Source organism: Phoca vitulina, unplaced genomic scaffold, assembly GCF_004348235.1.
Source record: "Phoca vitulina isolate PV1807 unplaced genomic scaffold, GSC_HSeal_1.0 scaffold160, whole genome shotgun sequence".
In the NCBI taxonomy this organism is placed as follows: Eukaryota; Metazoa; Chordata; class Mammalia; order Carnivora; family Phocidae; genus Phoca; species Phoca vitulina.
In genome coordinates this window covers 130,341-148,696 of record NW_022589863.1, presented here as the reverse complement: position 1 = coordinate 148,696, position 18,356 = coordinate 130,341, and the positions used below count along the sequence as shown (strand labels likewise).

General features: G+C 38.2%; 1 protein-coding gene across 1 annotated transcript; it reads right to left on the bottom strand.

The window, feature by feature from the left end:
• Window positions 1-4,007: 4,007 nt before the first annotated feature.
• LOC116628972 (T-complex protein 11 X-linked protein 2-like) lies at window positions 4,008-11,802 on the bottom strand. Its single transcript, XM_032399278.1, is given in 8 exon segments — window positions 4,008-4,240; window positions 5,062-5,229; window positions 5,972-6,149; window positions 6,245-6,462; window positions 6,688-6,824; window positions 7,567-7,787; window positions 8,854-8,978; window positions 11,697-11,802. Coding segments are annotated over 8 exon segments (1,305 nt in total). The 5' UTR covers window positions 11,722-11,802.
• Window positions 11,803-18,356: the final 6,554 nt, after the last annotated feature.

Sequence of the window (18,356 nt, the reverse complement as noted above, 5' to 3'; positions counted from 1 at the left end):
GCAGCCTGAAAAAGACTGGAACCTGCGCCCGAGACTGGGCAAAAGTTTGCAGGGCTGTAGTGGCCTGGGAAGGACATTAGGACAGTACCCAGACATGATCCAGGAGCGTTGGGTGCACATGGGAGCCCAGGGCCACTCTCGGTTTTAGAATCACAAAGGGCAGTGGCACTCCCAGGCCCCTGGGACGGCCTCTGAGAGAGTTGCAGTGGGTGTGCACTGTGGGAGGCTGCAGTTTTCGGCACCATACAGAAGTGCAGACTATTTGTCCTGGAAGGTTTATTAAAGAGGGCAGACTGCGATCTTTCTGCTCTGGACCAGAGGTCTGGGCATGGCCATTTTTGCTCTGATCTTCTGAAAAGGCATGGAAAGCCTCCAAGGAAACAAAAATCCACAGAGGACCAGTTTTCACTGAGCCCATCCCCCTGACAGGCGGTGGGACAACTCCACCCAGGCAAGGATAGCTGAAAAACAGCATGGCAGACCCCTCCCCTAGAAGACAGTCTGGAAGAACAGGTGGATGACAAACTATGGATCCCATAAGACTAAAATTCCAAAGCCAGGACTCTGGCTGGCACAGCCACTCTGGAAAACAGTATGGAGATTCCTCAGGACGTTAAAAATAGAGCTACCCTACAACCCAGCAATCACACTACTAGGTATTTACACCAAAGATACAGATGTAGTAACAAGAAGGGGCACCTGCACCCCAATGTTCATAGCAGCATCGACATGGATGGAACTGGAGGGGATTATGCTAAGTGAAATAAGTCAATCAAAGACAATTATCATATGGTTTCACTCATATGTGGAACATAAGGAATAGTGCAGAGGACCATAGGAGAAGGGAGGGAAGACTGAATGGGAAGAAATCAGAGAGGGAGACAAACCATGAGAGACTCTGGACTCTGGGAAACAAACTGAGGGTTACGGAAGGGAGAGGGGTGGGGGGATGGGGTACTGGGTGATGGGTATGAAAGAGAGCATGTGTTGTGATGAGCACTGGGTGTTATATGCAACTAATGTATTGTTGAACACTACATCAAAAACTAATGATGTACTATATGTTGGCTAGTAGAACATAATAATAAAAAGAGAATGCAGCTCTAGAAGTAGAAAAGGCAAGTCAACAAATTCTCTTCTAGTGCTGCCAGAGGGAGACCCTGCCAATACCTTGGTTTTGACCCAGTAAAATTGATTTTGTATGTAGTCTCCAGGACTATAAGAGAATAAATGCATGTTGTTTTAAGCTACCAAGTTTGTGGTAATTTGTTAGCAGCCATAAAAAAATAATTTTGGAACCTTTAGAGATCTAGTGCAGTGGTTTTCAAACAATCCTCAAAATTACTTTTTCCAGCTCTGCTTCTACTCAAGGTGCCTACTTTTTATCTTATTCATGGCCTTCTGGAAATATTTCATCTTTTTGAAAAATGACCATAAAGGATTAAACAATACAATCACTGATTTAGTCCAATACACAATTTTATAGATGAAAAAAGAAAAAGCCCAGAAAATTGAAAACATTTTCTCTTATTCACTCAGAGCAGACAAACAAAAACAACAAAACAAATTCTAATTCCCAATTAGAATTTCTTGTGCTACACTGCACTAGAACTGGAAAAATAAATTGGAGATAAATTGTAAAGGAATAAACTGTATATGTAGAGAGGTCAGAAGAGCGCCTGGCACATAGCTGCTCATAAATGTTACATATCATTATAATACGTACTTACATTTGCAGAGAATATCTCTGGAAGAATACACAAGAAGTCTTGGTTTCCTCTAGGAAGTGAGAAGAAATGAGACACAGGAGTGGGAAAGAAATTGACTTTTCACCATGTCTTTTGACTCTGAGAAACAAACTGAGGGCTTTAGAAGGGAGGGGGTTGGGGGGATGGGTTAGCCTGGTGATGGGTATTAAGGAGGGCACATATTGAATGGAGCACTGGGTGTTATATGTAAACAATGAATCATGGAACACTACATCAAAAACTAACGATGTAATGTATGGTGAATAACATAACATAATAAAATAAAATAAAAAGAATGTGCATGTACTACAATTTATATATATGTAGAATCCCTAAACAGTGAGAAGGATTGAATGGAGCTATCTTACCTTGTTTAGTATTAGGGTTCCTTTCTCCTCCACATGGAGATATAGAACCAACTCAGAACCTCTAAGAAATCAGTCATGCCAAATTGCAATTATAAAGCATAAAGCAAAGTTTCATTTCAGTCCAATGTTTATATCACCCAAGTACCTAATCATATCTACAAAGATCCCTTCAGAGCACATTTTTCTAAGATAATCAGGTTTCAAAAATTAAGATTTTTTTAAAAGATTTTATTTACTTATTTATTTGAGATAGCATGAGCAAGGGGAGGGGCAGAGGGAGAAGGACAAGCAGACTCCCCTGTTGAGCAGGGAGCCGAACACACATGGGTCAGGAGGGTCATGACTTGAGCTGAAGTCAGATGCTTAACCGACGGAGCCACCCACGTGTCCCCAAAATTAAAATTTTTTAAAAAATTGTATAAATATTGGCAAATCAGATTTGAAAATCCAATTAGACAAAGTTCACTACCTGCTTATTACATACACCACATTCACCAGCCTTGGTCTTTTTCCTGAGACTAAATCATAAGATTAGAATTCTTGAATGCTCCATTCCCCAGCTCCTCTGTGTTTCCTATAACCAGCCAAAGTAAAAATATCACTCCATTCACCTAGCTGTATTACCCATCTGGGATCCACCCTCTGGAGAAATTGCCCTGGGACTAATGGAACCCAAATCCCATCTGTTATGTTTCTTGGGTTAAGTTAATTATCCTCAGCTCTTTCCATCCCCTGAAATAGTGAGGACATTTTTTACCCAGTTATAATATCCCATAAGTGAATTTTTATTTTCCCCTGTCCATTCCAAACAAGTCAAAATCCAAAGTGAATTTTTTCCTCAATCTCCTAGATTGCTGTTGGTCTGCTGCAGTTGGCCTAAGAATGATAGGATGAATCTCTACAGTCTCAGAAAACAAGCCCTTGTGGACCTAAAACATTTGTCATGTGTGATTCCAACTGAGATGACAATCATAGTCTGGCAGTTAGAGTTCCAGGATGCAAATGAGAAGTGTGGTGGCTGCTTCCACCCTCAACTTGAATACCCACATCACCTCTGTCAGGAAGAATGGGGTGTCCTAAGCTTAGAGATGTGGAAATAGGAGATAAATTTAGCTATAGATCAGGACCAGGGATGAATCTGATACAAGTCAGTCACTGACCTAATGCTTAGATTTGGTATTACTATCAGAGACTCCAAACCTCACCCTCAGGATCACTTGAGAGATGTAAATCCTGTGGAGGCTGAAAACTGTCCTCAACTGAATGCTTGTTAGCAGACAATATCAACTATCATCCAGGCCCCGGTTTTCATACTGCTTCTGCCACACACCAAAACAGGAAGGGGGGGCTCTTACTATTGCTACATCCTTTAAAATTATAGGGAAATTTGACACTGGAAATGGGGTTCCATGTCCTTTCTTGATCTGTAGCTCAGTAAATTTCTGACTTCCAGAGCCTTTATATTCATACTCTGGATAATTCCATTCCACAAAGAGTTTTCATAGCCCTCAAGGAAATTATTTTCTATCATAGAAAATAATGTCAGTACCTGATGCCCTGATATTTTCTCAACCACCAGCATACTGAAGAATGATCAGTCAGTGAAAGGAAAACTGAGGGTCCACTGACTCTCAGATAGTTAGAAGATAAGGACACAGAACCTAGATTCAGTTGCAACACAGAAGGAACCGATGTTTTCTTGCAGCTTGGAAGTTTATTAATAAAGGAGGTTGAACCAGTTGGTGTTACTTTTTTGAACCCTGCATCTCTGTGTCCTGGCTGTAATGAGGAAGAGGACTAGCTACTCTGCTGGCCACAGGTGATGTCATCCCAGGAACATGCTGAACCCTCTCTCTTGGGTCCCTGTTGCCATATATGGGGTCCAGCATTATCAGACAGACTCCACTTCTTTTTCTTGTGCCTGAGCTGGAGGGATGATATTTTTTAGGATTTCAGCATAGTAGGGGTTAAATACCTGCTGATTGTGATGCATCAAATTGAAAAACTTCCAGCCTAGTTCTGTCAATTCCCCTTTGATGAGACTAGGGCCTCCAGGGAAGTCTTGCAGAGACTCCTGCATGCCATGAACCAAACAACATTTGAGAAACAAGCGGATTCGCTGATCTGTGAGCAAGGAAAAACAAGGAAAAAGGAAAGATCAAAGAGGTTTCAGAAGAAATTCACAATGCCCTTGTACTCTCTGCTCACCAAAGTTAACTAAGATATTCACTGACCTACCCATTCATCTGGATAAACTGTATAAATGAGATTTGTCTGCTTCATTTTGGAGGAGGGAATGCTACCAAGTTCACAAAAACAATGCATGATCAAAAGATGTTGAGCTAGCAAATTTCTGGCTGTTCATAAGATTGTGTGGTTTTAAGTGAGCTCCTGGCATGTACTGACCTAACAAGAGGATCCCAGATATTGTATCTGAAATTAAAAGGGCATACATTGCAACCACTGCCCACACATCCAAATCAGACTGTTAAGATGCAAAAGTTAGAAGCAAGCTGGCCAAGTTCACTACTTCCTTTCCAGCATGGAATATGTCTTACAACCTAAGTCAGTATCAATTCCTTGGAGGGGAGTAGAAGCCCACGCAGTAACTTTTAAAGCAAAGGGTTTCCCATCATAGATCTTGGACTATAGCTAGAAAATTACTGGGGATGACTTGGTAAGGTTGAGGGGACAGTATTTCACACCTGCAAGTTACATATCTTAATGGCAGGTCCACCGTAAAACTATGCATTCACTCTTCAAACTGAAAGAGATCTATTTCAACCCTGCATATTATAGATGAAAAAACTAAAGCCAAAAGACTTTCCCAATGATCATGCTTTTCCATTTTTAAATGGTTCAGTAACTCGCTTCCAAGGTTGAGTCTACCTCCTCATCCTCCACATTCTTGACACCCCTCCTTAACACTACTATGGGACTCTTACCAATGATGTTATGAACACAGTTCTCCTTCTTGGCGATATTCTGGAGTTGGCCTATAAGAGATGCTGTGTTTTCACCACTCAGGACAGTAAGGTCCATATCTTTGAGTCCTTGATGGATTTCCTGGGACACTTGTTCACTCACACTCACCATAGTCTCTTGAGGCCTAGGTAATGGACAGAAAGCAGAATAGCCCTGGCATAGGGTCAAAGCCCAGAGAGCCCCTAACAGAAGACCAGTCCACTCCAAGCCCCCACCACTAGTAGACAGCAGTACCCCATGTACAGATTAAAAACCTTCATTGTTACCCTCAAGGTGACAACAAATTCATACATATAGTACTATCTTAAACTTCAAAAAAAAAAAACAAGATAAATTGGACAAGGGTATCAATGGACCCACTCATATTCTTTAGTTCCATAAATTTTATTTAAATCTTGTTTTAAAATTTTCTTGGGGATTTTCCATAGTTGTGTTTTTCCTATTTCACCAGTTAAATTATAAATATGTTAAGAGACCTAAACTTCTAATTCTTCTTTTTATTTTGGTTGTGGTGCCTGACATGCAGTGATGATCAATCAGTATTAATGATCAACTGATAAACTTCTGGATATACATACACAAATCCAGTGTCACCCATTCAAATATATGACTCATTTTTAGAAAACACAAGAATGAATCCTTTGTAGCAAACTAGCCTCCACACTCTCCTCTTGGGAACAAGTTTAATTTTTCTCTATCCCAAGCCTCAATATAATTTATCAAGACACCAACAATCTTTGCAGGTGGTTCCCAAGGTCTTTTTTATGGTTTGTGATGACACATAAGCAATAATTATATTATCTGCCTATGTCCCCCAAACCACATACTATTTTCAACTCTAAAAAAGATCTGTCTATGAAGCTTATCCAGAGTTAAATTCCTCTATCAGAGCGTTGGTTATGCATTTCAGTTTATCCACAAATTCAGGTGAGTTGAATAAAACATTACCAGAGAAACTTCTGGCTACTAGCAAGACTGAGGCCAGGATGGTTAACTGGTGCAACTGGGACTCCATCTCCTGTAGCCGGATTCTGTCCATCAGCACAGTCTTTTGAAACAGGGAAGACTGGGTCAGGAGAGGAGGGTTCTAGTAGAGATGTTAAATACAAAACAAAAGGGCAATGCTCTAACACACATTCCTACCTCAGGGAACTTGTCATTGTCAGGATCCCAGAGAAGAAGGTTCAGGTAACCCTGGTATAGCACCATTGTGGGATTGGGGAGCTCTGAGTTGTTAGCTGCCCAATTTGGAGGTGAACAGGCCAAGCTGGAAGAGCTGGGAGAGCCAAGAAAACTTGGAGATTGTGTAGTGAGGTCTGTTGCTGCTTTGGTTAGCCATTTTGTGGTGCAATCAAGGAGACCTATGACATAAAAGGGAATATATGAGGGTTAAAGGCTAAAGTTTTAAGATATACTCTTGGTCAATAAATATTATTTTGTAGGACCTTCTGTCTTATAGAAATATTTTTCCCTACCCTTTACCCAGAAAATAAACTTTTATTCAAAAATTAGAAAATATTTTGTAACTGTAAGAAGGCAAACCCAAGGTCGAATCTCCCTCTCCTGCACTTAAATTTTAAACATACCGGGCTGCTTGTCAAGGAGTTCCTGGAATTTAGCTTGTTCATACTGGACAGAATGTTCCTGCAGGTAGGGTCGAAGGCTCTGGGTAGTATAGTTCACCATGTCCATTTTCATCAGTCCCAGAACATGGAAGTTACCCCTGTCATAAGGAGAAATAAAATATTTACACTATGAAAGGAAATCTAGTGTGGAGGGGTGGAACTCAAGCAAGGAGTCTTAAAATCACAGCATTTTAGAATTACAGTGGGCCTTAAAAACAACAATTCAACTTTAATTTACAAATAAAAACACTGCAGTTAGGGACTCAAGGCCACAGAGTGAGTTGTTGTCAGAGGTAAGGATGTCTTCTGTCCTTTTAGTTACCAATCTAGAACTCTTTCCAACATAGCCACTATCTTCTCAGAAAGAGTATTCAGTGGAAGGAAAATGACCTAACAACTATCTATGAGGAGTTGGAATGATGGTGATTGAATTTCTAACTCATTGGGCATATCAGTTTACCTTTCTGGGTCTTGATTCTCCTAGCTGTGAAACAGGGATAATCTTCATTTTTGTCCCCTCATGGGGTGTAAGTTAGGATACATAGGAAAACATCTGAGAAAGGGCTATTTGAAATCTCTAGAAGAAAGAATTATTGTACTCTGTCTTAGCATCATTTTTTATAAGGGGTACAAATGATCTAAAGATCACCAAAAAGGCCTTGGGAGACTATCCTTGGAAAATAAAAGCCAATAGTTTAGGGAGGAAAATAAAAGGTATTAGTCAATTCTTCAGTATAGAAGAGCTAGACAAGGCAGGAGCTTTAACACAGTATCAGGGCCAGAGTTTTCTGGCATAGTTGTCTAAGGCAGATTTCAGGGACAGTACATTTAGTTTCTTACTTTAGTAACTGCACAGGATCTGTCATGCTTTCTAGTTTCTGCACTGCTTCATCACGGACTGGTGCACATAGCAGGGTCATCAAATTGAGAATGTAGTTAGAGAGATGAGGGACATCCAGGGCCCCATGTTCTGCTTCCTGCTTAAGGAGATCCATGTCCAGAGCTTCTTCAATCTCATTTCTTAGGCGGTTCTAGTGTGGTAATAGCAGTGATAACAAGATCTGCCCAGAAAAGAAAATCAATGGAGCCAAATTGTTTAGAAACCCAAACACTCTCCAATGAACAACCTTCTTAAAACAAAGACATCCTAGCCTATGTCTTTTGGAAGTCTTGAAAATAGGTCTCTAAATTTCTTATAGAAGAATATTATTTCTTTCTGTTTAGGGGCCAATTATAGTTCAAGGCTTCACTGGTATCAGTAATAACAGTAGTGTCATATAATATCCTGATCATAAGGATATTAAAATATGAATAAAAATAAGAGTGTGATAAAAATAAGTGCAGGATATAAAATATATAAAATACACACCACCACAAGATGATTGAAGCACTCTTAATAAGAAATAAAGACATTTTTACCAACCCTCAGTTTGTTTCCTGAGATGTTAAAAAAAAAAAAAAAAAGAAGAAGATAGCAGGAAGGGAAAAATGAAGGGGGGGAATCAGAGAGGGAGACGAACCATGAGAGACTATGGACTCTGAGAAACAAACTGAGGGTTCTAGAGGGGAAGGGGTGGGGGGATGGGTTAGCCTGGTGATGGGTATTAAAGAGAGCACGTACTGCATGGAGCACTGGGTGTTATATGCAAACAATGAATCATGGAACACTACATCAAAAACTAATGATGTAATGTATGATGATTAACATAACATAATAAAAAAAGGAATAAAGACATTTTTAGATTATTTTACTTCAAAGGTCAAAGATAAAATAAGCAAAGGAACCATTAAGGGTCACTTGAAATAGCCTTTTGACTCAAAAGTATAAGTTCCTTGTGGGCAAGAGCTCTTTTATTCACATATATGTTTCTGAAAAACAAAACATAGTGAGGGTTCAGTGAAAATCTTTTTAATTGAACGACATACTGTGCCATTATAGCAAGATGCCAACCTTCAAGCTTCATATCATGCAAAAAAAAAAAATAAGCTTTTCTAGATGGTCTATTTAAGTAATGAACCATGTTCAGAGAGGCAATATGCAATTTAGGATATTGATAGCCATCAACAATCCAAAGATTTGGTATGCCCAGGAACTTAACATCCACAAATGGGAGGTTGGTTACTCACCTCCTTAACTTCTTTTAAAAGTTCAAGAGCACAAGTGAAGTCAGGGGGAGTACTCAATAGCTGCTCTTTCAGATGGTCCCAAAAAGCATTGTACATTGTCTCCATGAATCTGCCTTCCAAACTGTAAAAATGTTAAATGAGCAAATTGCTCTTTACCCAGAGAACTGATCATAATTAGGATCATAATTTCCTAAATCCCAAATAGCATTTAGGATCATGAAAGATCATTAAATTGCCAGGCCAAGAGCTATATTTAGCTCTTGAGTGAATAAACTAAGTTTAGTGTTGAATGCAAACATGTTAGCCAAATCCTCTCAGGAGGGTACCTCAAGGTTCCAGAGAAGCTCTCATCCTGCTGTAGGAAGAACCATGAACTAGGTAGGGGTTGAGCCCTTGAGTTCTAGCCCTGGTTCTGCATCAAACCTAAGTGTGTGCCTTAGTCTCTTTTTTCCCAGACAAAAAAGAATATATATTATATGCTTCCATATACAAGAACTTCAAAAACAGGCAAAATAATCTGTGGTGTTAATAATCAGAATACTGGTTACCTTTGGGGAGAATGGTTTTCATTGGTAGAGTGCTGTGTGCCTCAGTTTCTATATCCATAGACTTATAGTTTGAATTAGATGTTCTTTTTCTTTCCATTTTGAAATCCAAGAAAAAAATTCCTCCTTGATAACACTTGAAAGTCTTAGGTACACCTCAAACTAAGCAAGCTAAAAATTGAACTCATTATCTTCCCCATTCAAACCTATTCCTTGTTTCTGCAAACCAGAAAACTTAGCCCTTTCCCTCAAAAAAATACAAAAATAATGCATGATTTTGTTAAAACTTTTACAAGCAATACAAAGATAAATGAGTAAAAAAGTTAAAGTTCATATTCCAACACACCAATTCCACTTGTGAGATATACACACATAACTCTGGTGTGTACTGGAGTCCTTCTAAATTACTTTCCCCTCAACCATTTTATCTACTTGTTCACCCAATTCCAGAGATTTTGCTTCCTAAATATCTCTGGAATCCATCCCCATCTACTATCATTTCCTACCTGGACTATTGCAATAGTCTATTAAATGGTCTTCCTGCCCTAACAAAGTTTTACTCGCACAATGCCACATATTCTTGCTAAAATCAATGATTTTTCTAAGATATACATCTGGTCATGATGGCATGCTCATTTAAAGTCCTCCCTGGGCTCCCTACCACCAGCAGGATACATGGCCTCGAAGACCCTTTATGATCATTTTCTGCAACTTCTCCTACCTTATTGCCTTCCTCCTTCTAACACTCTACTCCAACAATAACAACCTACTTATAATGAATATATAATGTCTTTCACCAGTCTATGCCTGTGACATGTCATTTCCAGTTCCAGGAGAATCCTTCCCCATCCCCCACCCCTGGACCCCCTGAAAAGTACCCATTTATACTCCAAACTCATGTGTCCTTTTCAGGAAAGTCTTTCTTGACTCTCCTCGGGCAGCTGAACACAAACATAGAACTCCATATACTAGATGGGAGAACTTATCATTGCACAGTAGCTATCTACTATTTGACTATCTCCCCTACAGAAGCCTCTTGACTGTAAAGGTAACATCTTAGTCACCTATATGTTCCCAGCATTCAGCATTGTTCCTTACACCTAGTAAGTACTCAATAAATGTTGTATAAATATCTGACAACGAGATTTTCCTTAGGATCTATAACTATAATTAGTGTTATTTTATAAGACCAAAGGTAAAACCAATAATCAATATCTATACAAAACAGATAACGCCACATTCTATTTCACTTTGTTTTTGTTATACTTTTTGCATTGCTACACTAGAATAAGGCTGTTAATAACTGAACAATGAAAATCAAGCTCTAAATAGTATTATTCCTTCTGTTTCATTTACCCACCCCTCATCCCACCACAACCCTCAGCCACTTTAACAGATCTTCACTCTCCTAGTTTCACTTTCTCTGCACCTTAGCCAGCAGAAAAAAAAATCTAACTTGGGTTTCAAGGATAGTAAAGGCAGTGAGGAATATGCTAGGAGATTTGTCTTTTGGTGAAAACCTCCTTTGGAGAAGCTGTGCCTGGCATGAGTACCTGTTGGCAACAGGTAAACGAAAACTAAGAAGTGTGAAGATCAAAAGAAACACTGACAGAGCAAAGTGTTTTAGAAATAGAATTCCTAAAGTGAGAAATTAGAAATGCTATACAATTAGGGTACAGCCAATTAATTTACCCATTTAACTATTAACGAGCCATTAGAAGCATTTAATTCATACTTACTAAATGAATTTTATTTATGTCTTGCAATATGAATATAATTAATAAGAACCAGAATAAAGCCTTATTTTAGAGGGACATTATTTATCAGTGTGGCTCTGATCTTAATTCACAGAATTTTTATTAAGCTGCTTATAAAGCAGAAATGTTCTCTGAAATTTTTTATCCCATAAAGAGTTGACAATACCACTATTAGAAAAGTACTCTTTTCACCAGTACCTGTTTGATCTGTAGACAATTAAAAGAATAACTTTTATGAGCTACTTCTTCCAAGGATTTCCAAGAAGATCTGAAATTAACTCTGTTTCATTATTAACTGGGATACCAAAATAAACATTCTGAAAACAACTGCATTGGTTGTTTAAATATAATTTTTTCTGCTTTGACATGAAACTAATAATTACACTGATAATTACACTCCTTTTTGTTGGTAACATTTAAGACATACTCAAAATTAACTGTATTAATAAAAATGCTTCAATCCTGATCAAAAGTCATTTGTGTTATATACTTATCCCAGGAGGAGTAAAATGAAAAAAAAAAAATAGAAGTTTATAACTGTTGGGAGGTAAAACACTCTCTTCCATACAGAAATCTTGGTTTACCACAATTTCACGAGCAATGCTAAGTTTAGAAACTTCGTTAACTGTCTCTATCAGATCTGTGACATAAAGTACTTCAGGTCTGCTCTCTGGAAAAAGGTACAGCAGTCATTAACAGAGAACCCACACAAGTAGAATTTCTATTTTATTTAGAGATTCAGTCAGTGAAGTAGGGCCCCCAAATTTAGATCCATCGAGCAGATCTTACATAGATTCACTCAATTATTCTAGTATTTTAGGTTTTCTGAACTCTTGCCCTTCAATAGCATTGGAATTCTCAGAGAAGTCAAGCATGAAGAGAAGTTTATGAAAAGCAAAAAGTGAATGTGATCTCAGAACCCTTTGCTTGAAATGTCAAAATAGTAAGTAAAAAACAGCAAAGAAACACTGATAAATTATGGTTTATAAAATAAATAATTTTCTAGGGGCACCTGGGTGGTTCAGTCGGTTAAGCATCTGACTCTTGATCTCAGCTTAGGTCTTAATCTCAGGGTTGTGAGTTCAAGCCCCATATTTGGCCCCATGCTGGGCATAACAATTTTCTAAAAGTTACTATTTCTACTTTATTTTTTTTTAGTTTCAGGAGTAGAATTTAGTGATGCATCACTTACATACAACACTCAGTGCTCATCACAATTGCCCTCCTTAATACCCATCACTCATTTAATCCAACCCCCGGCTCACCTTCCCTCCAGTATCTCTGTTTGTTCTCTATAGTTAAGAGTGTGTTTTATGGATTGCCCCTCTTTTATTCCCTATGTTCATGTTTTTTTTCTTAAATTCCACATATGAATGAAATCATATGGTATTTGTCTTTTGCTGACTTATTTTGCTTAGCATAATACTCCCTAGCTCTAGCCACATCATTGCAAATGGCAGGATTTTATTCTTTTTATGGCTGAGTAATATTCCATATATATATATACTGCATCTTTTTTACCCATTCATCAGTCGATGGAAATTTTGGCTCTTTCCATAATTTGGCTATTGTTGATAATGCTGCTATAAACACTGGGAATAAATTCAAGATGGATGAAAGACCTAAATGTGAGACAGGAAACCATCAAAATCTTAGAGGAGAACACAGGCAGCAACCTCTTTGACATCGGCCATAGCAACTTCTTACTAGATATGTATCCTAAGGCAAGGGAAACAAAAGCAAAAATAAACTATTGGGACTTCATCAAGATAAAAAATCTTCTGCACAGTGAAGGAAATAATCAACAAAACTAAAAGACAACCTTTGGAATGGGAGAAGATATTTGCAAATGATATATCTGATAAAGGGTTAGTTTCCAAAATCTATAAAGAACTTATCAAACTCAACACCCAAAAAACAGTTTCTACTATTAACTTCTTAACTCTGATGAGATAGGAAGAGACATAAGATGAGAGTCTCCTTATAGAAAACGCCACAAATCTTACTAGGTAGCTCTAAAGCAGAACCATGCAATATGGGGATTCCACAGAATAGTAAAATTTCAAAAAAGGAGTGACTGACAATAATTTGCCAATTATTATTTTTCCACATATGGACATCAATGCAAACAAGCAAAAAAAATCTACCTTACCATTATCCAAATAATAATTTTATTATAATATATATATAATATATAAATATAAATATTTATAAAATAAATATATATAATAAATATATATATAACATCCCAGAAGGCAGAAAGTACATAGAGTAATTTTTCAAATTACTTAAATTTATTCTTTATTTGAATATAATTGATACACAATGTTAAATTAGTTTCAGATGTACAACATAGCGATTTGATGAGTTTATACATTCAGCTATGTTCACCACAAGTATAGCTATCATCTGTCACCATACACCATTATTACAGTATCATGACTATATTCCTTATGTTGTGCCTTTTATTCCCATGACTTATTCATTGCATAACTAGAAGTCTGTGCCCACTCCCCTTCACTCGTTTTTCTCATCCTCTTACCCCCTTCCCTCTGGCAACCATCAGTTTGTTCTTTGTATTTATAGGTCTGATTCTGCTTTTTTGTTTGTTTATTCATTTGTTTTGTTTTTTTTTTTAGAGTCCACATATGAGTGAAATCATATGGTATTTTTCCAAAAAAGATATACTGATGGCAAATAGACACATGAAAAGATTCTCAACGTCACTAATTATCAAGAAATGCAAATGAAGGGGCACCTGGGTGGCTCAGTCGTTAAGCATCTGCCTTCGGCTCAGGTCATGATCCCAGGGTCCTGGGGTCAAGCCCTGCATCAGGCTCCCTGCTCGGCGGGAAGCCTGCTTCTCCCTCTCCCACTCCCCCTGCTTGTGTTCCCTCTCTCACTGTGTCAAATAAATAAATAAAATCTTTAAAAAAAGAAATGCAAATGAAAATCACAATGAGATATTACCTTATGCCTGTCAGAATGTCTAAAATCAAAAAGACAAGAAATAACAAGTGTTGGCGAGGATGTGGAGAAAAAGGAACCCTCAATACACTGTTGGTGGGAATGTAAAGTGTTACAGCCACTGTAGAGAACGGTATGAAGGCTCCTCAAGAAATTAAAAATAGGGGTGCCTGGGTGGTTCAGTTGGATAACTGTCTGCCTTCAGCTCAGGTCATGATCCTGGGGTCCTGGGATCAAGCCCTGCATCAGGCTCCCTGCTCTGTGGGGGACCTACTTCTCCCTCTCCCTGCCTCTCCCCCTGCTTGTGCTCTCTCTGTCAAATAAATAAATAAAATCTTAAAAAAAGAAATTAAAAATAGAAATACCATATGATTGAATAATTCCATGGCTGGGTATTCACCAAAAGAAAACAAAAACACTAATTTGAAAAGATATATGCACTATTTCACACTCTAGCATTGGAATTTGGGAACCACTGTTCTGATATTTTATTTACAGACTACTTACTTATAGCAGTGATACACAGTAAGCACATATACTAGCTATAACCCTTATTTGGTATACTTGACATATAAAATAAAACATATAATAAAACTATTTTCTCACTGACTTTCAATATAGTTCCATAATTTTTTCAGATATAATTATTTGTCCCCAAGATATAATAACACATAATTTAAGAATTGTAAAACTTGGGGCATCTGGGTGGCTCAGTTGTTAAGTGTTGGACTCATGATTTCAGCTCAGATCATGATCTCAGGGTCCTGAGATTGAGCCCTGCATCTGGCTCCACACTGGGCATGGAGCCTGCTTAAGATTCTCTCTCTCCCTCTGCTCCCTCTACTCTTATGCTCTCTCTCCCTCTCTAAAAAAAAAAAAAAAATTGTAAAACTCATGACAAATTTATGCACATTTACTACTTATTTTTTTAAAAATAAATTGCTTTGTCCGATCTCCCCCCCTTCATTTTCTCCTTTTTGATGGGGTCTTTGTCTGGTTTTGGGATCAAGGTAATGGTGGCCTCATAAAACGAGTTTGGAAGTTTTCCTTCCATTTCTATTTTTTGGAATAGTTTCAGAAGAATAGGTATTAATTCTTCTTTAAATGTTTGGTAGAATTCCCCTGGGAAGCCATCTGGCCCTGGGCTCTTGTTTGTTGGGAGATTTTTGATTACTGCTTCAATTTCCTTAGTGGTTATAGGTCTGTTCAGGTTTTCTATTTCTTCCTGGTTCAGTTTTGGTAGTTGATACATCTCTAGGAATGCATCCATTTCTTCCAGATTACCTAATTTGCTGGCATAGAGTTGCTCATAATTTGTTCTTATAATTGTATTTCTTTGGTGTTGGGTGTGATCTCCCCTCTTTCATTCATGATTTTATTTATTTGGGTCATTTCTCTTTTCTTTTTGATAAGTATGGCCAGGGGTTTATCAATCTTGTTAATTCTTTCAAAGATCCAGCTCCTAGTTTCGTTAATCCGTTCTACTGTTCTTTTGGTTTCTATTTCATTGATTTCTGTTCTGATCTTTATTATTTCTCTTCTCTTGCTGGGTTTAGGCTTTATTTACTGTTCTTTCTCCAGCTCCTTTAGGTGTAGGGTTAGGTTTTGTATTTGAGACCTTTCTTGTTTCTTAAAAAAAGGCTTGTATTGCTATATATTTTCCTCTTAGGACTGCCTTTGCTGCATCCCAAAGATTTTGAACAGTTGTGTTTTCATTTTCATTTGTTTCCATGAAATTTTTTAATTCTTCTTTAATTTCCTAGTTGACCCATTCATTCTTTTTTTTTTTTTAATTTTATTATGTTATGTTAGTCACCATACAATACATCATTAGTTTTTGATGTAGTGATCCACGATCCATTGTTTTCATATAACACCCAGTGCTCCATGCAGTATGTGCCCTCCTTAATACCCATCACTGGGCTAACCAATCCCCCCTCCCCCCTCCCCTCTAAAACCCTGTTTGTTTCTCAGAGTCCATAGTCTCTCATGGTTCATCTCTCCCTCCAACCCCCCCCATTTTTCCCTTCCTTCTCCTAATGTCCTCCATGTTATTCCTTACATTCCACAAATAAGTGAAACCATATGATAATTGACTTTCTCTGCTTGACTTATTTCACTTAGCATAATCTCCTCCAGTCCCATCCATGTTGATGTAAAAGTTGGGTATTCATCTTTTCTGATGGCTGAGTAATATTCCATTGTATATATGGACCACATCTTCTTTATCCATTCATCTGTTGAAGGGCTCTTTCCACAGTTTGGCTATTGCGGACATTGCTGCTATGAACATTGGGGTGCATATGGCCCTTCTTTTCACTACATCTGTGTCTTTGGGGTAAATACCCAGTAGTGCAATTGCTGACCCATTCATTCTTTAGTAGGATGCTCTTTAGCTTCCATGTATTTGAGTTCTTTCCAACTTTCCTCTTGTGATTGAGTTCTAGTTTCAAAGCATTGTGGTCTGAAAATATGCAGGGAATGATCCAATCTTTTGGTAATGGTTGAGACCTGATTTGTGACCCAGGATGTGATCTATTCTGGAGAATGTTCCATGGACACTAGCGAAGAATGTGTATTCTGTTGCTTTGGGATGGAATGTTCTGAATATATCTGTGAAGTCCATTTGGTCCAGTGTGTCATTTAAAGTCTTTACTTCCTTGTTGATCTTTTGCTTAGATGATCTGTCCATTTCAGTGAGGGGGGTGTTAAAGTCCCCCATTATTATTGTATTGCTGTCTAATCGGAGGGGGAGACAAACCATAAGAGACTATGGACTCTGAGAAACAAACAGGGCGTTCTAGAGGGGGGGTGGGAGGATGGCTTAGCCTGGTGATGGGTATTAAGGAGGGCACGTACTGAATGGAGCACTGGGTGTTATATGCAAACAATGAATCATGGAGCACTACATCAAAAACTAATTATGTAATGTATGGTGATTAACATAACATAATAAAATAAAAAAAATTGCTTTGTTATTTAAATTCAACTAGCAAACATATCTGGTTTCAGATGTAGTGTTCAGCAATTCATCAGTTACCTATAACACCCAGTGCTCATCACATCACTTGCCTTTCTAAATGCCTATCATCCAACTACCCCATCCCCCCAAAATACCTCCCCTCCAGCAACCCTCAGTTTGTTTCCTAGAGTTAAGAGTCTTTTATGGTTTGTCTTGCTCTCTGATGCCTTCCCATTCAGTTTTCCCTCCATTCCCTTATGATCCTCTGCACTGTTTCTTATATTCCACATATGAGTGAAACCATATGATAATTGTCTTTATCTGATTGAATTATTTTGCTCAGCATAGTACCCTCCAGTTCCAACCAGGTCGATGTAAATGGTAAGTATTCAACCTTTCTGATGGCTGAATAATATTCCATGAGGACATCTGGACTCCTTCCACAGTTTGGCAATTGTGGACATTGATGCTCTGAACATTGGAGTGCATGTGCCCCTTCAGACCACTACATTTGTATATTTGAGGTATAAACCTAGTAGTGCAATTGCTGGGTCATAGGGTAGCTCTATTTTTAATGTCCTGAGGAACCTCCATACTGTTTTCCAGAGTGGCTGTACCAGCTTGCATTCCCACCAACAGTGTAAGAGGGTTCCCCTTTCTCCATATCCTTGCCAAAATTTGTTGTTTCCTGACTTGTCAATTTTAGTCATTCTGACTGGTGTGAGGTGGTATCTCATTGAGGTTTTGATTTGTATTTCCCTGATGGCAAGAGATGTGGAGCATTCTTTCATGAGTCTCTTAGCCATTTCTTTGTCTTCTTTGGAAAAATGACTTTTCATGTTTCTGCCCATTTCTTAACTGGATTACTTGTTTTCTGGATATTGAGTTTGATAAATTCCTTATAGATCTTGGATACTCACCCTCTTTCTGATATGTCATTTGCAAATATCTTCTCCCATTCTGTAGGTTGCCTTTTAGTTTTGTTGACTGTTTCCTTTGCTGTGCAGAAGTTTTATATCTTGATGAAGTCCCAAAAGGTCATTTTAGCTTTTGTTTCCCTTTCCTTTGGAGATGTGTCTAGCAAGAAGTTGCTGCAGCCGAGGTTGAAGAGGTTGCTGCCTGTGTTTTCCTCTAGGATTTTAATGGATTCCTGTCTCACATTTAGGTCTTTCAACCTTTCTGAGTTTATCTTTGTGTATGGTGTAAGAAAACAGTCCAGTTTCATTCTTCTACGTGTGGATGTCCAACTTCCCAGCACCACCTATTGAAGAG